The sequence below is a fragment of the Neospora caninum genome, chromosome X, assembly GCF_000208865.1.
Source record: "Neospora caninum Liverpool complete genome, chromosome X".
Lineage (NCBI taxonomy): Eukaryota > Apicomplexa > Conoidasida > Eucoccidiorida > Sarcocystidae > Neospora > Neospora caninum.
In genome coordinates this window covers 688,663-715,463 of record NC_018396.1, presented here as the reverse complement: position 1 = coordinate 715,463, position 26,801 = coordinate 688,663, and the positions used below count along the sequence as shown (strand labels likewise).

Sequence of the window (26,801 nt, the reverse complement as noted above, 5' to 3'; positions counted from 1 at the left end):
TCCCTTTTTCCCGCGCTGAGATGTTGCGGCATGGGAATCCGCATGCACATTGAAAACGGAGACAGCCGCCGGAGAAAGTCTGCATCGGCGAATTGCTTTCCGTTCACAAGTTCAGCCATTTCCTCTTTCCTTGTGTCACGGAAACCTTCTTCTGTCGACAAGAGAAAAAGCGAAGCGCGATGCCGAAGCAAAAACGCCACGCATTTATTGACAGATGCTTTTTCGCGTTGCATGCGCGGACTCGAACGCGAGAAGAGGGCGACTTGCGAGTAGTTGACTTTCCTCGGATTGAAGGCGCCAGAACAAAAAGTAGAGAAGCAAACAAAACTCCACCCTTGCTTAGAAAACCAACCCCGCAAATCGTCTCTCCGCCATCGACTATTACAAGTCGAGGAAGACCCGACGTGCTTTGTTTGGCGACAAGAAGTGCCCGCCGGTTCTTTCTATTCGCTGGTTGCTGTAACGCTTTCGGTCTTTTGCAGCGTATCGAGGCACTATGTAGACGAATGCAAACCTTTATAAGCAGGGAACCCGCACAGAAAAGCGCACGTAAACTGCAGGTAAAAAATGACAATACAGAGAAAAGACATTTGAACGTGGTGTCTTGTGTATAAAAGATGTGCGCACCGAGAGCAAGGGATATGGAGTCGGGGCCATCGCCACCAAAAGGCGGTCGAGCACTGTTGCCTCTGTTGATCCTAATGTCGCGAGAATGATAGACTATCGAATATAGACATGCACAAGTGTGTAAGCACGGATGTATATAAATATATATACATATATGTACAAATGCGCATATATATATATATATATATATATATATATATATATATATGCATATATATATGACATGCGCGTCGGTGACTCTGTGCATCTGTGCAGTTTCCGATGGATAATTGCGGCTTGTCTGTTTATGCTTGCCGTACGGTCGGGGGGTCGGTAAGCATCGCTGGGAAGAAAGGGTTTTGCTGTGAGTGAACATTTTTTTCCCCCATTCCGGTCTCAACAAAATATCCACGAAAAAGTGGAGGAAAGGAATGGTAAATTCACGTCCTAAGAATGTAGGCTGGCAGAGCCCGGCATAGCACCACGTGGCGTAAATGCCGAAACATCTCAATTTACAGACATCTACCTATCTATATCTATCTATATCTATTTATATCTATCTATATCTATATCTATCTACATCTATCGACCTGTCAATATCTACCTATATCTCTCTCTCTATATCTCTATAACTATCTATGTACATCTATCTACCTAACTTTATCTATCTGTCTATCTATCTGTCTATCTATCTATCTGCCAGTCTACCCTTGGATTTATAATATCGATGAAGATATATATATATATATAGGAAGAGAGATACGTAAGTAGGTCTGTATGCGTATACATATATGCCTGGATGCATCTATGTCTGTGTGCATACGTCTCAATGCAGTCTAGAGAAGGTTTGCGAGACGTGCACAGTTGGTCGCTGATCTCGGGGTCGGTAACGAGTTCTGGCGAGAAGGGAAGAACGACGGAGAGACAAGACGCCGGTTCTGGCGAGAAGAGCCACCCCAAGCACGCATGCGCTATTTTAGTGCTTTACCCAGCTTCCGAGGTGAATCGACAAATGCAAGAGACAACAAATTCCCGTGACTGTCAAACACAGCGCACCCTTCATAGGCTGTGCCCCGCAGCGACGAACGCAAAGCCATCCACGGACAACCACGGAAACACCCAGTACGGCTCGACAGTGCAGTTACAGACACAAGTATACTGCCATTTAGACGTTGAAATATGTACACAAATATCCATATGTATACATATAGATAGATATGGATATTGTTGTACATTATATGCATGGCCGTGTATCCGTATGCACAGTAAAGCAGTCCCGTTCGTTCGCTCCATCCCGCATCCGGTTGCGTGGAGCTATGAAGGTTCATCTGAAGTGGTTGGGCGTTGCGGGGTCCGTCTCTCTCGAGGCATCTACTTGGGACTCCACATGCCCAGACGCGTGGCGAAGAGCACCTTGAGGTACTTTTGGTGTTGTTCGTGTCTCTGGCGTTCAACCCTCTTCACTAGCTCGTCGACGATGACGACGAAAATCCAAAGAAATCCCGCGATCACGCACAGGCTCCAGTGAGGCCACTGCAGAGAAAATGAGAGAGGCAACAGCTCACAGGGAACCTGCGCGTCCGCGCGGCGAGGTAGAGAAATGGAGGAGACAAAACGAAGCGACAAGAAAAGGAGACAGACACAGATGAGAGAAACAGGCGAAAAAGGCTCAAGACGAATTCATGTAAAGGACTGGAACGGCGCCGGGGAACGAAAGGAGAGAGAAGCTCGGTGGCGGGGAGATAGAGCCGGTGGCAAACGCGCCCAGACGGACCCACGCCGGAGACAGGAAGGAAAGGAGACAGGGAAAGGAGACAGGAAAAGGAGAGAGGCAGATGAAGAAACCAGGCGTTTCGCAACACAGAGAAAAGGGGAGAAAGCCACGATGCTTCTTCTGTGGACGGCGACACTGCAAACCGGTCTCGTGTGGAAAGGGGAGGGGACAATTTACGACGGGAAAAAAAGCCTCGTGTGTAGGTTTTGAGTCCACGAGAGCAACGGCGGTTTTTGGAACAGGCACTGCGCAGATCAAAAGAACGCCAACAACCCACGTGGCAGCAGACAAATCGGAACAGGACGACACAGCAAGAGGCTTCGCACCGTTCTAGTCCCCTCGCTCCCTGGAAGAGAGAAAACTTACGATGAAAGCGGCGCACTCCTTGCACTTGGCTGTCGCCTGGACGCTGGCGGGCTCGTCCTGACCGCGCACGTCTGGTGTGTGTCCCGCCTGCGCCCTGACGCGTTCCCGTGCACTGCCCCCGCCGTTCTGCAGGTCTCCGGCGTCGGCTGCGTTCTGTCTCTCTTCCCTGCGAGACGCGTGTCGGACAGAGCCGAGATGCGCCAGCGACATTGCGTCGAAGGCGGGGGAGGAGGCAGCGAGGGCGGGAGAAACCTCCGCGTTTCCTTGATCTTGGCACGCGGCAGAATCAAGGAACCTGCGATGGAGGGTCACTCGCGTGGCTACAGTCAAGACGATAATGCCTGTCAGCAGAGCACAGCTGGCCAGCCACCAGCGATTGCGGAGCGGCGGGATAGCGAGGAGACTCTCGAATCTGAAGGCAAGCAGATCGAACGTCTCCAAGAATCGAAACGGAAAAGGCAGTACTTGCAGGTACGTCTGTATCCTTGAAGAGACACAGACTTCACACAGACCCAGTCGCGTTCGCGGGCGGTGAACAAAAGCCGGAGACATACACCCACGTATCTCGAAGTAGAACGCAGACGTCACGAGCGAAAAGGAGACAGGAGCCACACAACATGGACCTACACTTGCGGCGTTAAGCAGAAGACTCCGCATAACATATATATATATATATATATATATATATGTTATTATATGTACAGGTGGTAGTCTCGCGTCTTCACGAGATGCTCACAGAGGTAGAGAAACAAATTCGGCGTTGACATTCCTGCCTCGAAGTGCGTTCCCAACGTGGGGGAGCACAGCTCACCGGTCGATATAGGACATGGACAGAAGCATGAGGGTGACGCCGACGAGTGTGAAGCAAAACAGCTCGCCTGAGAAGAGCAAACAGACGTAAAGAGCCACGAGAATTTCGCAGAAAGAGAAAAGCACGCCCGCGGGCAAGAAGGAAACGCGGACGAAGAAAACACGCAAGCGACGCAGGGAGACAGAGAACACACGCCGCGAAAGAGCAGAGAGTGTCGGGAGAAGCCGAGGCGCAAGCACCGATGAGGGAAGCGGCAAAAACGTGGGGGCGACCGGGGAGAACAATGTTCCTCTGCTGAGAGAACAGCCAGGTGAACAACACAGGTGACCCCAACAGCCTTACCTAACACAAGAGGCGTGGCTGTGGCGCGAACCAAGCAGGATTCGCCCAGCGCAGCGCCTGTTTCCCTCATCGCTTCGCCGCAGGCTAGCCACTTGCCTGAGGAAAAGGCGTCGAACGGCCAAGTGGAGCACGAGAGGGAAACGGCATGACTGCACAGAGAGGGGGTGTGCGATAAAAGCCCCGGAGAGAGAAGAAACGAAAGACGACGACGAAAGAAAAGGCAAACAGTGAGGAATCACGTAAGGCAAAACCGAACGCGGGGCTGAAAATGAATAACACAGAGAGAAGAAAAACTGGAAACGACATCGAAATGTAAGCATGAATCATTAACATGCACGAATCTCTCTTCGTTTGCCTCTCTCCCTGTCGCTCTGTATTTCTCACGACACCTTTGTCTCACTCCGTCTCTCTCGATACATGCACCAACACCTATATCTATGTATATCAACATATATATATATATATATATATATGTATCGCTGTATACTTAAATCCATATGCCGTTACATACATGGAAAAATTCATGTATGCAGGCGTACATGTATACTGCGTATGTCTTCTTCCTTGCTGTTGGGACTGCACAAGAGAAAGGATGTGGATGCACTTATAAACATATCGAAGCATGGATGTGGCCATATATATCCACCGTGGGATGTCTCTCCTGCGTTGACGCCCAGACCCCGTGAACGCCTTTCTTTCAAAAAAAGTGCCTCGTTCGTCTGTTTCCAGAGCTCCAGCGTTTCGTCACTCACCCGAGAGCCACGAGCTTCCGAAGCGAAAGTGACTGCATTTGCGTTCGAGGTGTTCGAGGAGCTCGCCGGGCGTCTTCCCTTGGACCTCCGCAAGTCGCCCCTGTCTCGCATGGCCTGTGTCGACTCCTCTCACCGCGTTGCTGTCGGCCTCGCCTTGGCGGTTTCCGTCGCCTGTGGCCAGCGTGACTCCGGCGCGTGGTTCGCCTGGGCCGCTTTCACGCACAGCCTCCGTCTCTCGTAGGGCGAGAACTTCGACGCCTGCGAGGCGCCTGCCTCTCGGCTCTTCCGGCAGGGATGGCGAGGCCGCATGCAGAGGCGCGATCGAGAGAAAAGACGCGTCAGTAGCGCTTCGGATCTCGAGCTCCCTGTGAAGCTGGCGATACAGGTCGTTGCCCACGTCGAACATGTACCCGAGCGTGACGGCAGAGATGACAATCACCGACGGGACCAGACGAACAGCAAAGTGTGTCTGCGGAAAGAAGCGCGTGAGGATGTTTTCACAAGGAAAGAGAGACAGAGAAGGAGCCACAATGGCGAACCCGCCTTTGGTGGAAGACTGAGACGTGTTATGCGGCCGCCGGGGGCACGGCTCAGGCGCCTGAGATGGGCAATGCGTCTGAACTGCCAAGATGCAACGTTCGAAGCCAACATCTGAAGGGTGAGATTCGAGCCATGTGAGGAAGGCTCTAGTTTGCTTGGCGTCCATTCCGACAACTACGGCTAGACAGACAGAGCGAAGCGCGTTCCTCTCAGGGTTTTGCGTTGTGTTTGGACTGGAGTGTCTAGGTAGCTTTCGTTCTTCTCGCCAGCTGTCGTGAGGCTTACAAAGACGACGAGCAGTTGCCGCCGCGTCTGCGTGGGGTCCATCGGCTTGTAGGGGTACTCCTTCATGAGCTTGTCGGTTTTCGGATTCAGAAGAAGAGCGAGGGAGAGAAGCGGAATGAACAGGAGCAGAAAGAGTAGGAGCGAAACGACGTCGAGAAGGTTCGGGACGAGCGCGAAGGCGTTGAAGAGAAAGAAGAGCGAAAGGAAGATCGAGGAAGAGAGGCACAAGGTGAGGGACTGCTGGATCGAATCGACGATGCGCCGAGACTCGCGAAACGCCTCGTAGATCACAGCCATTGTCACATGGGGGTCGGCAACTGCACAGACACCAGAGGGAGAGAAACCACAAACAATAAAAGAAACGAAAAGAGTGACGTGTCTCTGGCGAGCAGTGGAGAGAGACTCACGCTTGGTTCTCCGGGAACAGAAGCAACGGGCGAGGGGACGGAGACACGGGAGAATAGACGCACTCGAGAAACTCGGAACGGGGAGAAGTCAAGGCCGACACAGAGCAGCAAATCGGGAGACGAAGAAGCGGACGCGCGCACCAACAAAGAGGAAAAGAGAAGAAGGAGAGTGTGTGTGGCAGAAAGGACAGAAGCATAATGATAGATACAGATATCTATATTCGGCTACACACATATGTTTATAGAGACGTATATGTCCAGGCAAGGATGCACAGTAACGACGCCACATCTGGATGCACTGCAGAGACAGAGCGGCGTCTGCGAAACGTGGGTGTGCGCGTAGGCGGATGCCTCTCTCTCGTCCATCGCCTTCTGCACATAAGCCCCAGACTGTTTGGCCACCCACGTCTCGCGAGAGAGATCGGCTCACCTGGGTAGTTGCTTTGCTGCAGAGCGCAGGGGAGCGAGTTCAAATCGGCGGCGAAAGCGAGAGCTGGATTGAGAGTTGGAAGCGAACTGTTGCAGGCGACGGGAGACCAACGGCCCCCACAAGCCCTGCATGCGCACACACGCGACGTAGACACTCGCCGAACTCCCATAGGATGTCCGTTTTTCTCGCCGCAGCCCGGCCAGCGTCTCGCGCTCCAGAGGCGCATGCGCACTCGTGGCGCAGCCTGTGTGCCCCGAGAGACGCGGCCTGAGAGTCGAGAGGCCGCAAAAACGCGCTTCGACGACTCGACAAACAGACCCGGATGCAGCTCGGTTGACACACGCAGAGTCAAACCAAACACAGAGTTGCCACGGAGGTGACCCGTGGCACGTTCGCGCGAGCTCTGGAGATATTTTCGCACGCATCCCACGAGGCCTCTCCGCAGCGCGCTCGCGTGTACAAGAGGTTTTCTCGGCTCACCTGCAACGAGCGTCGGGGGCGACGAAGGTGGCGATTGAAGCGTTCGCCTGCTCAAAGAGAGGAAAGTTGCTCATTCGCAAGCAACTGCCTACGCATGTCATCACTTCGTTGTTTTCTGAGAAAATCGCAAACAGAAGGACAAAGGCGACGGGGAAGCGAACCGGTGGGGACGCGTGATTCCCTCGGACTGCGCCTACGAGAGTGGGCAGTGTTCGTAACATTGGAAAACGCACATGTTTATCGAGTTTATTCCTGCAAGAGAGAGAGAGAGATGGGAGACCCGCCTCGGCGGTGAGACGCCGAACGCACGGCGCCACGCGAGAACCTTTCCCAAACAGAGGAAGAGAGAAACGAGCAGTCGACGCAGTCGCAGCAAGGGTCGTATCTACGCCTCCCTAGTTCTTTTCTTCCGGGTAAACATACACGCGCCTGCCGACAACACGTGGAAGAATGCTGATAGGGACGTGAACGCAGAAATGACAACCAGAGACATCTAACTATATATATATATATGAAACATGATGAGTGGATGCAGAATGCGCACGCCGCGTTGTTTCCGGTGGAGCGTCGAGGCTCCAGGAGAGAGAGAAGCAGTAAAGCGGACAAGGAGAGAAAGCACGTGCTGGCACTCCGTCGTTTCCTTTCCCGTCCCTTTGAAGGATTACCTTGGAGAACCTGCATCATCTCCTGGACGGTGTCTGGTGTGGAGTTGCAGAAGAGGGAAACCTGCAGACAGGAAACGGAAAGAAGAGGCAGTTCCCGGATAGAGAATCCGAAGACACCTAGGTGCCAGCAAGGGAGAAAACCGACGGCGTCTCCGGTAAAGAGCAGGTTCCAGGGAATGGAAACCGGGCCGAACGAAACGGGAAGGTGGAGACGGAAGGAGACAACGCGCAGCCGCGTGTTCGTCGAGACATACATCGGCAAGGTTGCGGAGGCCGATCTGCGAATTCTGGGAGAAAGCGGGAGAAATCAGAGGTCCGCGTCGACGACAATTACCTGAAGCGGGACGTTGTCGACTTCCTCCACATGTTGGCGAATAGCCGTAATGCCGGAAGGCAGCACGATTTTCCCGTCCATGTTGACGTAGGTGTCGCCGCTGCAGAGACAAGAAACGGGCGACAAAGGGGAGAGCATGTGGGGAAAGGAAGCAAAACCGGTGGCGACCTGTGAAGGCGAAACCGAAAAAGAAAAGAATGCACAAGATGGAACACGCGAAGAAAGCGGAGAGGCCAGGGGAACAGCGCTGAGAGTGTGAGGCAACGATCGGAAACGGGGGGGTGGGAGGCAGAGGAAAATGCAGGAGCCGGGAAAGGAGGAAAAGGGGAGACAGGGAATTAGGACCGCCGAGAGGGACCAGACGGGGTGGAGCCGAGAGGAGACAACAAAAACCAATGGAGAGGACAGGACAGAAACGACAACATCGAAGAAGGTGATGCCGAAGAGGCGTGGCACATGCGAGACGGCGAGAACGGAGTGACGACGACGCGAAAGAAGCGACAGTGACGAGGAAAGGGGTCCACGAGGACGACGTACGCCGACGACGGCTGAAGTGAGATGATGCAGTTCCACCCTGTCTCCAGGCCGAATGCAGCGCCGAGCGCGCGAGTGCGCTTTTCGTCTTGGGAAGAGAAGAAGACAAAGCGAATTCCTGCCTAAAGTCCAAACAACAGCCAAACGGACGAAATCGCCCTCGGAGACAGTTTTTGTGGACATCCCGAAAGCCCCACCTCCCCCCACAAAACGCCCGAGTCGAGGTCCTTGCTCCTGCATCCCAATTGAAGTCTCGATCGCGCTACATTGCGTACGGAAATATCTGCCGATATCGACCTTTCTGCCCCTGTCGAAGCGTCGAAGAGCTGCTGGAGAATGCCGCTCTCCACTCGTTACCAGGTTTGCCTCAAGCTGCATGCTTCGAAAGAACGCTTTTCTTTTCCTCTGTCTCTCTCCCGGTCCCCGCCTTCGCTCCGACTCTGCGCCTCCCGTTCGCGCGCCCTGGCGTCCGATATTTAGGCTGCCGCTTCACTTTCCCCTCTGTTCACATCGACAGCTCATCTCCTTCGCACTTGATGCCCTTGTCTCCCGAGCGTTCTCCCCTCGTGGTCCACACCCCGCACGCCTTCCCACGCATTGTCCGGTGTCTCTACAGCGAACCGGTGGCTCTGTGCGAGACTCTCGTTCGTTTTCACGTTTTCGACTCCTCACCTCGTGGAGATCCTGGATCCGTGCGGCCACTTCCTTCGCACAGAGTTGCTTGCTGGCACCCATGCCGAGGAAGATCAGGTGACTCTGCAGTCTTCGCAGGAGCTCGCCACCTTCGTCTTCTTTCAACGAGAGAAAAAACGCCGGAAACGGGTCTTCTTCGCAGGCGTCTTCCTGGCCGGCCTCACGGGGTGAGGGCGGCGACGCGTCGGCCTCTTCCTTCTCTACGGGAAGAAACCCAATCGGCGTCCTGGGAAGAGTGACTCTGTCGCTGTCCGTAGTGTCGTCCGACATGCCCCAGCGGTGGGCGTCCTCGCGCAGCCTTCGGCCCGCCTCCCCTCGCCACGCTCCCTCCTCCACAAGCACTGTCTTCGGCAGCGCGTTGTTCGGCCTTGCTCGAAGGTTTGAGAAGTCCACGGGGTGTTCGTCTTTGCTGGGTTCTGCTCTGGGTTGGAGCGGAGACTCGCGGCTCACAGGCGCTGCGAAGCGCGTCTCGTCGTCCCGTCCCCGCGTGCGCGGTTCGCGCCAAGCCCTCGCCGCCTCCTTGTGGGAGGACTCGGTTTCCCCGCCTCCTCGCGGCTCTTCCTGTCGCGCGGTCTCGGACTCTCTCTCTTCAGCGCTGTGTCCAGTCCTGGAACGGAGAGACGCTCGCAGAGCCTCATACGTTTCTCGAGGGCTGTTTTGTCTCGTGTCGTGCGCTTCGCTCCACACGCACCGTCGTGCGTCGCCTCGCGCCAGCCCGCTCTGGATCTCGCCGGCCTCTGGGTTGCGATCTCTCTCTCCTCGCGTGCCTTGGAGAGACTGGAACCTGCGTCGCGTGCCGTGTGCGCGTGAGAGGCACAGGCTGGACGCCTCATGGAAAGAAAAGCGAGGCAGGGGAGCAACTGTTCCCATCGCGCTAATCTCGCCCACGTGACAGGGGACCGAAATCCAGCGTTCGCGGCCACACACGCCATCCTCGCCCTCTGCTTCGTCTCCTTCCCTTTCGCTTTCGCCAGCTTCTCTTTCCTCTGCGCCGCTGCGTTCTTCTGCCTCGCGTTCGTCGTCCGTCGTTTGAGGTGTGACGAAAGACGGGGAGGGGCGCGGCTCGAATTTTCCCTTTTTGTTCGGGTGCGCGGGGCCGTCTTCCCGCGCGTCGCGACACGCGTCGTCCTGCGGCGCGTCGGTCTCTGCGTCTCGGCTCTGCGCAACGCGGCTGACGCACGCGCGAGGCGGCGGAGGCAACCCCGGCGAGGAACAGAGAGAAAACAGCGATCTCTCGTGCAACACAGCCAAGAGGGCTTCTTCCTGGTCGAGCTGAAGCGGCCTGTACCCGAACGCGATGGCGTCCAGACCTGCAAACAGCGACAGTTAATGCGTCCAGTACAGACAAGGATGGACATAAAAGAAAGAGAAAACAGGGCGAAAGAAAGAGACACGATGCGCTTTTCGACAGACGATGCGCCACGCCCCCTGGACATGTGGGGCAGAGTGTTCCGCACAGCCTAGAGAGACAGTTGGGCGACAGACGGTGAGCGTGGGGACACGGTGTGGAGGCGAACGTTTGGCTACCGCGTCGACTCCACCCGAAAGATTTACCACTTGAAAGCCACTGGTTGTTGAGTTCTAAGAGGGAATGCGCAGCGCTCGCGTCAAACGGGAGCAGTTGCTGGCCGTCGAGGTAGAACTGGACTCGGGGCAGAAGAAGCGACGGGACGCCCTGGGACCGGACACACCAGAGACCAGAGGGAAAACGACGCAGAGAGACACAACACATTCTTTCGCTTTTGTATCCAGCCTTTCCCCGGCATCCTTTTGCTGGCGAAGGTGCGTTCCTCCGCAACCTGCACGTGTTGAATCTTTCATGAGATCTCGCTGGCCCGCCAGCTTCGTCCGCCTCTCCTGTTCGTCCCTCCAAGCGGCACCGCACCCCGCGCGCGGCAGGTCTTTTCTGGTGTTTTGCGTCCTTCTCGGTCGCCTTGCCTACCTTAACGAAGAGGTGGGCGACTTTGCTGGCGACATCGCGAACAACCCAGAGCATGAGAGCATCCCCGTCACTTGCACGTGCCCATGAACTTTCTCTGTGGACGTCACTCTCTTCGCAGTCGCTCGGCAATGCCTCTCTGTCGACGCTTCCCTCTCTTTCCTGTCTCGCGTTGTCACTTTGTCTCTCGTCGTCGCCTTCTCTCTCCCACTTCCCCTCCTCGTCTTCGCGCTCTGTATCGTCTCTTTCGTCTCGCTCTGTCTCTTCTCTTTCGTCTCTCTCCGTCTCTTCTCTTTCGTCTCGCTCTGTCTCTTCTCTTTCGTCTCGCTCTGTCTCTTCTCTTTCGTCTCTCTCCGTCTCTTCTCTTTCGTCTCGCTCTGTCTCTTCTCTTTCGTCTCTCTCCGTCTCTTCTCTTTCGTCTCTCTCCGTCTCTTCTCTTTCGTCTGTCTCTGTCTCTTCTCCTTCGCCGCGCTCTGTGGCATCTCGGTGTGTGTCGCCTCTTTCGTCTCGGCGTCGCGCGCGTTCCTTTGAGCTGTTTTTGCGCCCGTCGTGCGGAGGAGTGCGCGCAACGGCCCGACCCCTCCCGCTCGCCTCTGAACTGGAGAAGGACGAGCGGAGGTCGTCTCTGGGCTGGCTCTCGTGGTTGGCGAAGACGCGGAAAAAAGGGACAAAAACGTCCCGTTCTCCCTCGGCTTCGCTGATATCGGCGCCTGCGCCCTCGTCTACAGTTCTGTCTCCTGCCTCGAGCTGTCTCCGTTTCGCGGCGGAAGCGCGCCGCTCGCCACCCGACAAAAGCGAGCCGCCGTGGCCCGCGGCGGAGGCTGACGCGAGAGACGAAGAGAGAGAACGCGAGTGTGAAGGCGAGGCAGACGGCGGAGAAGAACGGGAACGGTGAAAGAGGCGAACAGCTAGGGGAGAGGACTTGCGGAATAATAACACCTTACCTGAGGTGTACAGACACACAGAAAGCGAGACCCACGTAGGTGTAGGAGCGTGAGGAACGAGGGCGCGCGTGGCGAAGGGAAAGAGCGAAGGATGCAAACTGATAGGGAGTCGTTCCTCTCTCTCCCATAACCGACTAATAACCGACAAAGACAGGGCTTGAAGGTCCATTCTGCACTTACCCTGGGTACGGAGTGGACGGTCGGGTCTCGCTGAAGCGCCTTCGCTGTCTGCTTGGGCGATGGGCCTTGGGGGCGGTCCCCGATGCGTTTTCCCTGCTCTCTGGCGGGCGGCGCGCGCGTCTGCCCACGTCACTCGCCTCAGCGTAAACGCGCTGGTCCTCGTCTTCTCTGCGTTCAGCGTTCGCAGCGTCCCTTCGTCCATTCTCTCTTCTCTCCCCGGATCATCTACCTCTTCGGTTTCCCCCCACGGTTCCTTCCTCTCCGTCGCCCTGTCCTTCTCCCTGGACGTCTCGCTTCTTGCCCCGTATTCGTCCTCTTCTCTCCCTTCGTCTCCGTGTGTTTCTTCCGCTTCATCTCCCACGCCGGCCGACGCTCTGCCTCTCGCTCGGTTCGGGCGCTCTCGTTCTTCCTTTTCGCGCGTCTGCCTTGGCGGATCATCGGGGATGCCTTCGGATAGACAAAGACGTGAAGACGACGATGGCCGCGAGTGCAAAGACGAACGGCGGTGAGGCAGAGACGCCTTGACGGCGAGAACAAATCTGAAGCAAAAGAGAGAGACGCCTGAACAGGCAGAGCTGGTTGCGGCACGGAGCGCAAAGTCTGCCAGGATGCCAGGCAGGAAGACAGTCCGTGCGACATGCCTTTGTGGACGAAACCGAAGATTAAGGAAGAGCAAGAGAGAACAAAAAGGCGCGGCAGAAGCAGCAGTGTGAACCAGGACAAGACCCGAGGCTGTCCGGCAGAAGCTGGCCTCGAAAACGAAAACAAACGCCACCCTCGCCTCCGTAGAAAGACGTCTGTAAGACCACAAAGATCCGAGCTAGGCCCCGTAGTATTGTTGCGATCCCAGAGTAGAGTTTGTCTCCGCACAAACAATCTGCAATCCACACGGAGACTCTGCTCTCACAGCGCACCCTGCCGGCTGTCCCTCGCATGCACGCCTCGTTGCCTCCGACCTTGGTAAGGCCGCTCGCCGCCCTTGCGTTTTTTGTACTCTTTATTGACCGCGGGCAAAACGAGAAAACGTGGAATGGTTCCCGCACCACACGTGGGAAAAACAGAAAAGGCGAGAAGCGTCAGCGACGGACGAACCTGAGAGGAAGAAATTTGTGAAGGAACGTGTCGGAAAACCCCACGATCTTCGCCAGACTGCACTGACAGTCGAGGAGTTCTTCGTGAGCACCTGCGTAGCGAGACACGGCGCCAGAGAGAAAAACGAAAAAGGACAGGACGGCGAAAATGGAAAGAAAGAAATGCGGCACCGGAGGCACGAACCGTGGAGGAAAGGCGGAGGCATGAAGGACAGAAGGGATTGCGAGAAAGTCCAACGAAGGGAAAGCATGAGCCGCGAAGCGGGACTTGGGGGCTGTCAGGAAGAGCCAGAGCGAGAAACTCTGAGAAGAAGACCAGAAAAACAAACGAAAATCCGACACCGGCGGAAAGTACGTTTATACAGTTTTGAGCGTCTAGGGGGAACTCAGGTGGTAAGCAAGATCGAGAGAGGCAGAAATGGATAGAAGACCTAGACGGGGACTTCTGGACAGCTTGACAGACACTTGGCGCGTTGTTTGAAAGAGGCAGTGGGCGTGTATACCTGGGCGGTCGGGATGAGGAAGAACGACGTCTTGAACGTAAAGGGAGAAGAGCCAACTTGGGTCGGCGACACTGCAGAGAAGCAAAGAGGCGAAAACAGGCCGACTGTGCCTTCACGCGATTCCCAGATTTCCCCATGCAGAGACACCTTTTCGCCTCCTTCAGAGGCTTCGCATCCGGTTTCGGGTCTGTCGGGCTTCGCGACATTCGCCTCGCGTGGCAAAGACGGGAAACGCGTCGTATTTGAGTCGCGAGTCTGCGGTCCGTCTCAAGATGTGAAGCAGATCTGAAAGCTTCTCTTCGTCAGTAAACGCCTCCACCACAGGCAAAAGGCTACGGAAAAATAACGGCACATTTTCGCAAATGGGGAAAGTCATCCAGAGAACCAACCCGGCCCACAAAAATACACAGATCCATAGATGTACACACATGTAAAGGCAAGTGAATGCGAATGTATATTCGTATCCCCGTACACGACCATATAAATATATACATACAGATACATATATACATACATATATACATATATATGTATGCATGTACGAGAATATAGATGTGCAAGGACCTATGTCTGTTTGGCTATTCACAAATAAGATGTGTGAATCTTCTCTGGACGATTAGCGGAGACGCGACAGCCAGCCCCCAATCACCTCTTTCGCGGAGGGCGCGGGAGCTGAGTAAGGGCCATGGCGAGTGCAAGTGGTTTGAGCTGTGTGGTGTATTCGATCCATGAATCCTGAAGAAATGCAAGACAAGGACCAGGAACCGAATGAACAGCCATAGCAATCAAATTTATCTGGACGCGGAATGCCGAGACCCCTACATCCATGATACAGATAGGGATGCACATACACGAGGTAGACATATATAATAGTCAAAAACATTTATGAATACATAGATGCATATACTTACATATATATGGAGACATTCGTAAAGATATATACATACGGAGGCACGGGTGCGCTGATATACATCGAAATACAGTGCATGCCTATCGACATCCACATGTACATATGTATATATATATATATATATATATGCGTCCATACGCGCTTCCACCCTGTGGTCACACATGAAACGCGCCTCTGCAAACGTCGAAAATGGAGAACTTACATTTTCGAATCGGAGGCCAACCTCACATTCGTCGTCGTTGATGAGATCGAGAACGACTTTTCTGAATTCTGTTATCGGCCTCAGCAAGACTTCTCTCTCTTGTGCGTGCCTGTCGCGTGTGTAGTCCTCTTCTTCCCTCAGCGCATCTTCTTCTTCCCTCAGCGCGTCTTCTTCTTCCCTTCGTTCCTCTTCTTCTCTTGCTTCTCGTCTTTCCTCGCGTCTGCAGTCTTCGCCGCCTTCCTCGCCAGGGTCCTCACTGAGATCCAACACACCGAAGGGGTCGCCTTCGACACCGGAAGAGTCGGACTCTGCATCCGCGCGTCTCTCCTCCCCCTCGTTACTCCCCTCGGCTTGTCTCCTTTTCTCTTCGTCTCCGTGTTCTCCTTCTTGTTCTCCCTCTTCGTTTCCTTCCTCTTCTCGATCGTCTTCTCTTCCGGCTTCGTCTCGCTCGCCTCTCAAGGCGACTCTCTCGTCTGCAGCGCAGGCCCCCCTGCGTCCTCGCGTTTGCTCGTTCTTGCGACTGTGCTGGCGAGACGGAAGAAGCGAGGCAACGGAGGAGGCGAGCGACGACGACAGCCGCGCAGGAGAAGACGCTGGAGAATCGTCGCGAGAGTGCCGCGCGGCAGAGTCTTGAACGTCGTGCGCGCCGACGTGCCTGAGGACGGTCGGAGGCGCCAGCAGTCGCTGGCGCCTTTCGGGAGCGCGTTTTCCGGAAAACGTAGGAAAAAAGGAACGTCGCCTGCTTTCTTTCCCCATCCGCGTCTTCCCGTCTAGTGCTGTTTCGCGACTGCCGACCGCCGTGTCCCTGTGTCGGTACGCAGCCTCCTTCACGCTTTCGACACTGGGGACAAATTCCGCTCTGCGATCGCGTTGTCTGCCGCAGAGCCGAGAGACGGTTGGACATCCGTAGGCCTCCCTTCGGTGTCTCTCTGTCTCCGGCCCCCGCATCGCCCCCATGGGCGCCCACAGCCGCCGAGCTTTTCACGCGCCAGGCAGAAAACGCGACTGGCGCTCGCGTTTCGCCACCTTGGTCTCCTCTCTTGTCGCCATCGTTCTCTCCTCTAGTGTCGCTCTCTTGGACCTCTGTTCGCCTAGAAGCCCCCCAAGCATCGATTCGAGGGCGCCCACCTGTGGCCTTTCGCACGACAGTAAACGGCGCCGCGTGTTCGCCAACTTCAAGAAAACTGTAGAATCCAGCGTCCATGCAGGCTTCTGCTCCTTCGAAGAAGAGCGACGGCGAGCGCAGATTGCCTGCGCCGTGTTCTTCCTGTTCGTCCGCCTGTTCCGCCCTTTCCAGTTCCTGTTCTTGCTCCATTTCCTGCTCGAGATCCTGCTCTTGGTCTTCCTCGGCCTGCTGCCGGTGTCGGGCTTCGTGCTCGTCTTCACTCGGTTCTCGCTCTTCTTCCAGATCGTCCTCTCGGGCGCTTAGCCCCACAGGCTGTCGCGCAGAGGCCAGGTGGAGGTGAGGCGATGCAGCAAGTCCTGAATCACCTCGTGCGTCTTCCGCAGATGTGTGCATTGTGTTTGAAGCGCCGACGGCAACCTCCTGGAGCGTGCGGCACGCGTCGACGAGAATCCCATCCTTGTCGACGAAGCAGAGCACAGTCGTGCTGTTCATGATGTGCAGCAAATTCGAAGAGCCGTCTAGACCCTGGAGTGGAAAAGGCAAGAAACCCCTCAAAGCGTTTGCCGAGTGCGCACCGACAAAACAACGCCGTCTCCGTGCATATGCACATGTGTACATACACCCCAGAAACGGGAGAAACGCGAACAAGTGCTAAACGTCGCCCGTTACTCAGCGGAGCGAAACGACGTCCGGGAATGGAGAAATCCACGGACGCAGGCAAGGCCTCACATGCACTGAGGGCTAGTACAGGTGGGGCTGTAAACGACTGGGTTGGCTTGTATACTTCGACTTCTTTCTATACATATATATATATATATATATCGCGTGAATATATATATATATATATATATATATGTTTGTATGAGTGTTTGGCTGTGAATAGGCATTGCATATACTTGCATAAATGTATGTCACACAATCGCGAGGGGAGTGTACTCTTTTGAAGATGTAAATGAGTTCCTTGATTTGCTTGCTGATGGGCACATTGGAGACGGAGACGGTCGAGGAGACGGACGAGGCCGTGGAGGAATCATCTGTCGACCAGGACGAAGAAGAAATCGAGCGACAAACCCGGCCGTCGCCCTCCACGTCCACGCATGCGTCCTGGCGTGCCCGATAGTGCGCCTCCTGAAAACAAAGGAAAACGACAGAAGCAGTCGACGCAAGGACGTCGGGAAAAGGCGCAGGTGAAAGACAAAAAGACAGAAAGAAAGACATGCAGTCAGAGAGGAGAGGCGGAGAGGGAGAAAAAAAAGACGAAGAAGGAGAACGAGAAGGAGAAGAAGGATGCCAAGACGAAACAAGCAGGAGCTGGACAGAAGGGTTCCAAGAAGAGAAGGCTGGGGGTTCTGCGCGAGAGAGACGGAAGGTCAGGGCCCGAGGGAGACACGAAAGTGAGTCAAACAAATGAATGTGTTCTCCGAGTTGCGTAAGAAGATTAGAAAAAGACAACGTACCTGGAACAGAGACTGGAGTCGCGCATTCCCCCAGATGTCCGTCAGCTCTCCCAGAATTCGAGGGACTGCACGCAGCGTTTTTCGAAAGAAAAAAAGATAAATCTTTATTCACACATGTGGATGTAGACGCATGCATACAGTTTTCAGTTCAGATGAAACTATACATATGCTTTTCCCTTTCTCCTCTCGATATGTTTAAATATATACATACATTTATCTGTACATAAGGAGATGCGGAATGGCCACATATCCTTACAAATTGATATATATATATATATATCCGGGTGATATATACTTGTATTGAGATGCCCACCCAGATAGACTCGTATATGTGTATATACGTCATCTTTTTCTGTGTTCCTTCTCGACTCCTCGTCAAGGGTGAATGGCTCGGTTAGCCGATTTCCGTGAAAGATGGGGCACCGAAAATCGATCTTCTCTGTCCGTTTCTGCGGTTTTGCGTCGCTGCCTGGTTAGGCCCTCGCCTGCCGGCGCGCCCGCCTTACTCGCCATTAGCATGCAAAACGTGACGTTGATGGGAAGCTGCCAGCGAGCGACGCGAAGGCTCAGAGGGACGACCTCGTCCCCCGTGCGCGCCACCACGTCCCTGGACAGAGACAAGATCGCCGGCACAGCGAAGCCGCCAATTTGCGTGCAGGGAGAACCCCACCAGAGGTATACCGCTTGAGAGAAGCAAAGGGACCGAGAAGCCGACGGAGCGGGAGACAGAGAAGCCGAGAGAGACGGAAACACAGAAACCGAGAGAGAGGGAGACACAGAAACCGAAGGAGAGGGAGACACAGAAGCCGAGAGAGAGGGAGACACAGAAGCCGAGAGAGAGGGAGACACAGAAGCCGAGAGAGAGGGAGACACAGAAACCAAAGAAGAGGGAGTTATGAAGAGAGAGGGAGGTGAAAAATGACGAAAAGGAGAGGGGTGGTAAGGTAGATGGAGACAGAAGCCGATAGGGACCCTAAACCTGTCATAGAGAGGGCGAGACATGTGGGGTGGTGGAGAGACCGGCCAGCAGCAGAGGAAGAACACAGAGATGGGGCGGGCTTCTTGCCATCTGCTTCCGACAAGTTTCCAGCTCACCAGAATATCACGGAGAAAATGCAAAGGGCGCAGGCGACGAGCCAGAGGAACGCGACCTGTCGACTGACGAGGTCCGCAGCCTCAAAGAAGGGCACTTTGGCGCGGCTTTTCGAGGACGCAGGGTTTCGGAGACTCTCCTGGAAAGACGACAGAGAGCGCAGAGGCGGAGCGACAAAGCGCTGAGAAAGAAGTCACGAGAAACGGTGACGTAGGCAGCGGTCGGAAGACGATAGGGGCCCGCCCCAAAGCAGACCCAGCAGACCGGCGGAACGAGGAAACAGAGAGAAGACGCGGAGGCGCAAAGATGAAAAAAAAGGTGGACACGACGAAGGGCGACGGTGAACTTGAGACGCTTAGAAGACGCTGTCAACGCGACTGGGGGCGAGGAACAGGCGGGACTGAAAAGGCCAGCGGAGCCTCCAAAGAGGCACAGACACTGCGTCAGGGCGAAGACGCGCGGCAGGGTTGGAGACGCGCGAGGAAGTGCGACTCTGCCGGGTCGTGAGGCAGGAAGGCGAAAGAGAAATCGGGGGAAGCGAGAAGGAGGGAAAGAGCTGGATACCAAGACCTGATGATCAAGCACGAAGCGAGAAAGGAAGGCCGCGAGCCTTCGGAAACGAGAGCGAGGACAAGGACATTAGAAAACGCCGCGCGTGGCCTCACCTCTAGGAACGTCCTCAGCGTCCCAACGCAAGACGTTCGAAGTGCGATGAATGTCCCGGACGCGAGGTCTGGCGCCACATCGGACGCAGCTATCAACGCGTCCTCTTCCTCCGTCTCGTCCTCGCTCCCATCACCTGCCTTTTCGATCTTTCCTTCGGACTGCCTCTGAGCTGCAACATGTCCCGCCTCTCCGCCGTCGCCACTGGGCGCCGATGATGGGCCACATCGCGCCGGTCCCGTGGAGGGGACTTTGTCCCCGGGCCGCGAGAAGAAGCCCCGAAAGAGAGACGGCAGCGACGAAAAGGGCGGCGAGTTCGGCGCCTCTCCACACGCTCCCGGTGTCTCTACGCGGTCCCGCGCCCCGTCCGCTGATGCAACGACAATTTCAGGGTCTGTTGCAGAGAAAGCAGAATCTGAGGCGGCGCGAGGCGAGCGAGAGTGGACAGCTTCGGTGCCGAGACGCCGGGGTCCAACGGGGCTCACCGCTTCTCGGTCGGCGAGCGACGACCACGAGTATCTGGGTTTCGGAGTGAAGTTAGCGGGGAGCACCGAGTGCCGACCTCGCCCTTCTTCTTCACATGCACTCTCTCCGGTGAAGGCAAACGGATCACTCACTCTCCACCGACTGGTGCGCTCTTCGAGGTATTCCGCCCTTCCGGCTCTGCCTCGTCCACTCGAAAGTCGCTCGCCGTCTTGCCGTTCCACGCCGAGCCTTCTTCCGTCTTCCCTCTCAGATTCCCTTCCGCAGTCCCCTCTGCGTCCACTTCGTCTGTCGCCTTCACTCAGCCGGCGTCTGCGATGCACGGAGGATGCGCGACCCTTGCCTGGTGACTCTCTCCTTTCTCGTTCGCGCGTTCGCTTTCTGCCTCCGTCGCCCTCCCTGTCGCGTCCTCTTCCTCGGCCTCTCTCTTTTTCTCTCTCTCTTCCTCTCTCTTTCTCTCTCTCTCGCTTTCGCCCTCTCTCGCCGCCTCGTTCTCCGCGGTCTTTGTCTCGGCGACTGTGAACGTCCAGATGCCGCCTCGTGCTTTCCTCTCGGCCGCTTCGCCGTCGCCGGTAGGCGTCGCCGCACGGGTACGCTTTCCGAATCTGTCTGTTGTGTCTCGCATCTTCCTCCTCGCTGCTCTCGCGTCCTCGACGATACCCGTCCTCGCGGTCCGACACCCACAGCTTCTTCCTCGACTCCCGCGGAAGTCTTGCCCTCGTCTTTTCACTGATGCCTGTCCAGGCATTTGGCCAGGCTGTCTCGCCGTCGTCTGCCCTCGCGCCTCCCTCGCGCTTCCTTCTCTCTCGTGACACCGGATACAGCCCTTCACCATCTCTTCCGCGCACCTCTCGGCGTTTCCCGCTCCTCGCCTCCGACAACGTTCTGGCTCTCGACCAGCTTCTCGTCCACTCCTCCTCTCTCCTTTCCCATTCCCCTCTTTCTGGCCTTGCTGCGACGGCTCCTCTTGAGTCCTTCACGCGTCTTGAAAGGCCATCGGGCTCGAGGGAAAAGTAGGCGGGCGACGCGGACCGGTGGCGTCTCTGTTTCTTGCCTGACGCAGGTGCGCGGCGAGAACGCCAGGAGGGCGAGCGAGGGGGCGAGCGCCTTCGTCCAGCGGAGCTGTCCGAGGCCCCACACTGCGCCCTTCTTGGGAGCGGGGCAAGAGCGCCTGGCCGTCGGGACGGGCGCGAAGACGACCGCGAAGAGTCGACCTCGGAGTCGGAGGGAGAAAACGGAAAACGCCTCCGTCTGTGCGTGAAACCCCCGGTCGCTGGCGTCTCACACGGCAGATCTGCCGAGGCGAACGGCGGCGAGGCATGCGAAGAAACTCGGGAAGGATGCTGGCGACGTGCGTGAGGCGACTGGGTTCTGCCTCCGCGTCGAGGCCGCTTCGCCGTGTGGGGAGGAGACAGAAAACGAGCGACGGAAGAAGAGCGAGGCAGCCGCGCTCTGTCCTCGCCCTCCGATTCCAGAGGCGAGGAAGACCTCCGCTCGCCAGACCGAAGCGTTGGGTCAGAATCAAAGGGCGAAAACACTGTGCCGACGCGATACACGCCGGCAGAGAAGACAGGGTGGAGCACGAGACGCATCGACAGTGGGGGCGCCGAAGACGAGGGAGAAGACGAGATGGATGGAGAAGAAAGAAGCGAACGAAACGGAGAGCGAGAAGACGGAGAAGAGCAAGAAGACGTAGACAGAGAAGGCGGGGGGAGTGGCGCAGACTGAGGCGACGGCGACGACGCAACAACTTTAGCTCTCAGGGACCGCAACGATGCCCCGCGGAAAGCGAGTGCTGGGCGATCCCCGGAGTGTGGCGAGGACGACTTGGAAAGTCTGCGTTGGCCCTTACGGTCGCGATCGCCCCCCTGGGGAAGGGCACCTGCAAGACGCGAAGGGCCCATCTCTGTCCCGTGAGACACGGCCGAAGGCGACGGCGATACCTGTCTCCGCGAGCGTTTCTGTCTCGCGCCAGGCCGCCCGCGCCGCGAGACGAGGAAGGCCGGAATGACTCGCACGGAGTCGCAGGGGAGAGGATCGCCTGGCCGGAGTTTGAAGACATCCCCTGCTGCGAGCTGCGGGAAAACAAAGTGTGGAAAGGGAGAAGGCGCGATCAAACAAACCCGCGAGAAAGCAAAGAGCAACGGAGAGGAAAGTGCGAAAAACGGGACAATGACGCGACTCGGGCCCCGAAGACGAGACAAGAGTGAGGGGACCTGCCCTGGCGCTGGAGACGGGAAGTGGAGCAAAACCCAGACTTGGGGAGACACGGCAGAGACACATCTCAAAAAAGGAGACGCGACGGATGCAACCACATCGAACAAAAGAAGAACGCCCCCGTCTCCGTTTGTCGTGCTTCCGCGTCTCCAAGTTGGTTTCTCAACGCTGCTTCTCTCCCACAAAGTGCCTTCCTCGTCTCCCCGGGGTCAGAGCGTGTTGGCTTCCTCGCTGCGGGTCTGGCCTCGTCTACCCCGGCGGAGCGTCGCGCTTCTCCACGCCGGCTTCCTGTCTGTCGCCTGCTTGCGCTGCTGCTCCTTCGCGTTCGTTCCGTCCTTTCTCTCGCCTCACCATATTCCTAGGGACGCGTCGCCACTGCGAATCGCGGAGCACCGCCACCAGGGAAGCTGCCGGGAGGTGGTCTTCGGGGGCACCGTCCTCCCCACCTTCACCTTCTGCGTCGTTCCTGATGTTCTCGCCCGCGGCTCTCCGCACGGCCTCTGTGCCTCGGGCCTTCTCGCGGCCTTCGGTTCGGCGCCCTGCGCGGGCGAGAAAGCGCGGCGCGGAACTCGCCAAGAGGCCCTCGGGATCGTGCAGCCGGTGCGCGACGTGGCTGCCGCGCTTGCTCTCGGCGTCTCCGGCACCTGAGAAGGAGGGGCGAAACCCGTGGTTTGCGTCGTCTCCGACGAGATGCTGAAGGCCTGCAAACAGCTGCGTGGGAGACAGGCGCGAGTAGTCTGGCGGGTAGTCGCCACCTATGCCGCTGGAAGAGCATTGCACACCCTTCGATCCCTCGCCGTCTTCAAAAAGATGCGCAGACGCGACTTTGAGATCTTTGGCGCTGACGGAAGGCTCGGGGGCCCCGCTAGGGCACTGCGATGAAGAGGGCGACGAGGGAAGGTGCGAGAGGACCGCCGACGAGCCCGGCCCTCGCGGCACAGACGACGCCCGAGGCGGCGGAGCAGGCGCCACAGGACACGACAGCGAAGTGAAGCCTGTCTCCGTCTTGAATTCATCGAGAGCTTCCTGGAGTTTCGACACGGCTCGAAGCTGGAGGACAGAGACGTGAGAGACAAGAGACGCGGGAGACACCCAGGAATGCGCATCTCACGGGAAAAAGAGACAAGACGCGACGGCGCAATGCAGCTTGTATCACAGATGGGTGCACACCTGCCTCTACGACAGCTGACTCGGCACTACGACCCCGCTCGCCTTCTCTCTGCATCTCTTGTTTGCCCTCGCACCCTACCATGTCGACGCGTACTCACAGCAATCTAGGGGGGCTCGAGAGAGGCGACTACTTGGGTGTGAACACTCCCGCTTGCCGAATGCCCACACAAATACTGGTGCAACAACGAACCGACTCATATATATATATATATATATCAATCTCTGTTTCTCTCTGCACGTTCGTTTATCTCTGTATCTGTCAGGCGTAGTACGGAGTCGAAAGAGACCGCTCTCTTACGTGTTCAATGGTCCGGCTTCTGTAGGCTAGCCAGGAGGCGAGGAGCACAGGCGGGAGGAAGAAGACGAACCGGACGAAGGAGACAGTCAAGCCATCGTAGTTGCTCAAGAGGACACAGACGACGCACATGGCTGCAGAGGCGAGAAGGGCTGCGGCAGCCACGCCCGTTTCGGCCGCGGGGAGGGAAGCGACAAAGTGACAAAAGAAGGAGAAGGACATGCACGGGCGAGTGCGTGAGGAGCCCGAAGTCAGGGACAGAGACGCCGACCGCGTCGTCGTGGCGAAGGGCGAGCGCGAAGAAGTCCCATGGCCCGCGCGCCGAAACTCCTGGACGAGAGCCTGGAGGGAAGGACAGGGGCGAGGAAAACGAGGAAGGCTGAAGAGGAAAACAAGGCGACGGGGGCCGGGCCCGCCTCGCGGCACACGAAGAAAACGACAGCGAGAAGCGGGAGAAGGAAAGCGGGAGAGTCTGGCAGAAGCAAAGGGAAGGAACGGCGCGACAGAGGTACCGAGCAAGACGCTGAAAGGCAGGAGGAGGCAGAACGAGCCGGGGTGCGACGAGTGCCGAAACGCGGAGAAGCACTGAAGAGCGGGAGAAGAAACGTGTGCGGAGAAAGAAGACGGACGCAGCCAGACCACTCTAGATTGAAGAGGAGAAAGCAGAGGACCATCGGCCGCAAAAGGTGGGCCGCGAGAGAGACGCATGCAAGTGTTTGAGGGACCGGTTTCCGGGAACTGGCGAGACCAAGCGCGAACGAGGGGAGTAAAAAGAGGCGGCACCGACGACTGCCGAGAGAGAGACAGAGCACGAGAACAGCCGGATTCCGAGAGTGAGCAAGATGCGCGGCCTCCTTTGAGAGGGCGAGAGAAAACACGTGAACAGCGGGGGAAGGACGAGAACCGAGGACAGAAACGCATCTCTCACCTCGACAGACTCAATGATTCGCCGTGTCGCAGAGGCCGTAGACAAGCCCTGCGGGTTACAGACGAGGGGAGCAGATGAACGGTCGGCGACATAGGGACCGGGCTGACTCCTCTCGTGGTCTCGTCGTCCTCCCTCATCTGGGCTTTTTATTTCTTGTGCTGTGTGTCTCCCCTGTTCGGGTCTCCCCCTCTGGAGCCTGTCCGGTGGAAACCCTTCCTTAGTCTGGGACATCTCTCCGCGTCCTCTCTCTCTCGCCGTCTCCCTTCCTCTGTTTCCTTCCCCCTCTGTCTCTCTCGCGCGGAGGACGGCGTCGCGCGCGGGGCCGTGTTGGGGCGAAGGGGAGCTGCCGTCCAAGGGAAGAGAGATCCGCGGGGCGTCGAACCACCCTGCGTCTCCTCGTTCGTTTTCGGGCTTCTCTTCGCGTTTTGCTGCTGGTAGCGCGTGCGCAGGAGTACGGCCCTCTGAGCTTTCCAGACAGGAAAGCCTCCTCCCCCCCCTGTTCGTCGTCATTGCGGGTGGAGGGGGGAGACGCGAGAGGCCAAGCAGAGACAAAGGCACATGACAAGAGAAAGACGAGTGCGGCGAGGACAGCACGGCCGGCGACGAGAACTTACGCCCGCCGAGAGGGAGAAAAAGAGACCGGGAGAGGCAGGCGTCGAGGAAGGAGAGACGCAGGGGAAGCAAGAAACGGAACGGACTGTTGAACAAAAAGAACCCAAGTTGATCAAAAGCGCCGACTGAGTGTGTCTCTCTCCTGAGTTAGCTGAGGACCTAAGCAGAGAGACTGCGCACGGGAGATTCGCTTTCCCGTGCACAGAAAGGAACAAACGTGGTAACACCACTCGCAAGTTCAGGGCCTTCAGAAAGCCGGAAAACAGCGAGACGCGGCAGAAGATCTCCTGAAGAGTTGCGACAAGCCTCTCGGTCGAAAACAGAAGAAAGGCCCTGTTCTTCTTGGGGCTGTTTTGCGGGGCCCACGAAAAAGGGGGGCGAGCGCAGTAAAGGGAGAGACTCTCTCCTCGTTTTTATCTTCACGGAACTTCTTTAAAGCGAACGAAGAAAGAGATGAGGGAGGATGTGGCCAATCTTGGGGTTTCGGTTTCTCTCTCTCTCTCGCATGTATGTAACGCGCTCTTCGAACTCTCGCAAGGTCACTTTCCTTCGCGTGCAGCGCAAGCATCTCCATCTGCTTGTCGTTGTTCTTTCTTCCCTTCCGAGAAAAGGAGAAGGACCGTCATGGGGGGCGAATCAACGACTGAAGGTTCACATTTTTTGTTCACCTTGTTCCACCAGGAGACCGGGAAAAAGAAAAACGAGAGGGAAAATCGCGACAGTCGCTGCATGCGCGCACGCGTAGATCTATAGCGATGCACGCGAAGACACCTGGCGATGTGCCGGACCCTGCTCAGACCAGGCAGCCACAGGAAGCGCTTCTCTCTGCCTCTGCGCTTTTAGTGTGAGTTCTCTTCATTTCATTCGCTCCTCACAAATTCCCTCCACGTTCCGCTTCTATTCTCTCTTTTCTTGTTCTTCCTTCCGCTTCTTCCCTCCTTTCTCTCATCGGTGCTCTGGCCTTCGTTCACACCAGCGACGCGCCGCGAGAGACACACGAGTCGTGGCCTCGCCCGAGACGGCTTCGCAGGCGGAGTTTCTCTCTCTTTCACCAGTAATCTCCGAGCAAGAGATGTGAGAGGCGGCAACTCTCTCTTGTCTCCGTCCTGCGCGCTCCCTCCGATCGTGGGCGGCTGCTGACGCTGCCTTCGAGGGCAAATTCCAGAAAGCAGCGAGAGACACCCAGCCCGAGTTGCGGAGAAAACAGAAGAACCCAAAGCGAGCGACAGAGACCGAGAAGGCAGAGGCTCACGAACGAGGATTCTCCAGTGTCTCTTCGACTCTGTTCTCCGTTTGTGTCTCCTCTCCCGCTCTGGCTCCTTCCTCTTTTTGTCTCCTCTTCGTCACCTCGCCATGGAAACGTCGTGCGTGACGCCGTTCTCGTCTGACGGAGGCGACAGCAGACAGCCGGCGAAGACCGCCTGGGCACAGAACCCGCAGAAAGCAGCCAGCGGGGCGCATGCAGGACGGCCAAAATGCACCATCGTTCACCTGGATCTTGGCATTGGCGGGGCGGAACAGCTCGTGGTTCTCGCCGCCCTCGCCATGCAAGGAGAGAGGAAGAGCGAAGCCAAACTCGAAGAACAGAGTTCAGAAGGTGGAAACCGAGAAGGAAGTGGCGATGACGGCTTTGATGTTGAGATTTTGACGACGAACCACGACCGCAGTCGGTGCTTCCCTGCTACAGTTGACGGTAGGCCGACTGCGTCCTTCAACTCCCCATTCCCGTCCTCTTCCTTGATGTTTCTCCTGGCGTGCATGCATGTACCTCATCGTTGGAAATGCCGCCAGAGACAAACAAAACGTGTTGTCTGTTCTGCGCGGTCTTTTACTTCGACGTCTGTTGACGCTCTTCATTCTCAGTCGCGGGGTTCTCTGCGTTTTCGTCCCGTCTTCCTGACGGTTGCTTCTTCGCTCTCCCGGCTACTCCTCTCTTTTTGTATCGCTCTCTCTCCCGGATACTCCTCTC

At 56.6% G+C, this 26,801-nt stretch overlaps 2 protein-coding genes across 2 annotated transcripts in view; one reads left to right on the top strand and one right to left on the bottom strand.

Annotated features, from left to right (window-relative positions):
- Positions 1 to 1,977: 1,977 nt before the first annotated feature.
- Positions 1,978 to 23,514, bottom strand: NCLIV_045610 (conserved hypothetical protein; the record flags this gene model as incomplete). The annotated part of the gene is made up of 29 exons (XM_003884111.1): positions 1,978 to 2,139; positions 2,747 to 3,158; positions 3,558 to 3,624; positions 3,900 to 3,995; positions 4,652 to 5,120; positions 5,477 to 5,793; positions 6,314 to 6,438; positions 6,794 to 6,908; positions 7,459 to 7,519; positions 7,793 to 7,892; positions 8,330 to 8,448; positions 8,999 to 10,329; positions 10,574 to 10,694; positions 10,962 to 11,779; positions 12,083 to 12,621; positions 13,175 to 13,265; positions 13,677 to 13,747; positions 14,326 to 14,411; positions 14,789 to 15,381; positions 15,917 to 16,439; positions 16,851 to 17,042; positions 17,372 to 17,436; positions 17,878 to 17,978; positions 18,467 to 18,603; positions 19,130 to 19,497; positions 20,459 to 20,824; positions 21,463 to 21,685; positions 22,179 to 22,877; positions 23,296 to 23,514. 29 exons carry the CDS (start codon positions 23,512 to 23,514, stop codon positions 1,978 to 1,980), a joined length of 8,586 nt encoding a protein of 2,861 aa, XP_003884160.1.
- Positions 23,515 to 26,377: 2,863 nt separating this feature from the next.
- NCLIV_045600 (putative glycosyl transferase, group 1 domain containing protein) overlaps positions 26,378 to 26,801 on the top strand; it is a gene marked incomplete at both ends in the record, with an annotated part of 6,656 nt that continues 6,232 nt past the window's right edge. Inside the window, one exon of the mRNA XM_003884110.1 lies at positions 26,378 to 26,525. Within this exon, the coding sequence (XP_003884159.1) occupies positions 26,378 to 26,525 (148 nt within the window). The remainder of the gene's footprint in view (positions 26,526 to 26,801) is intronic.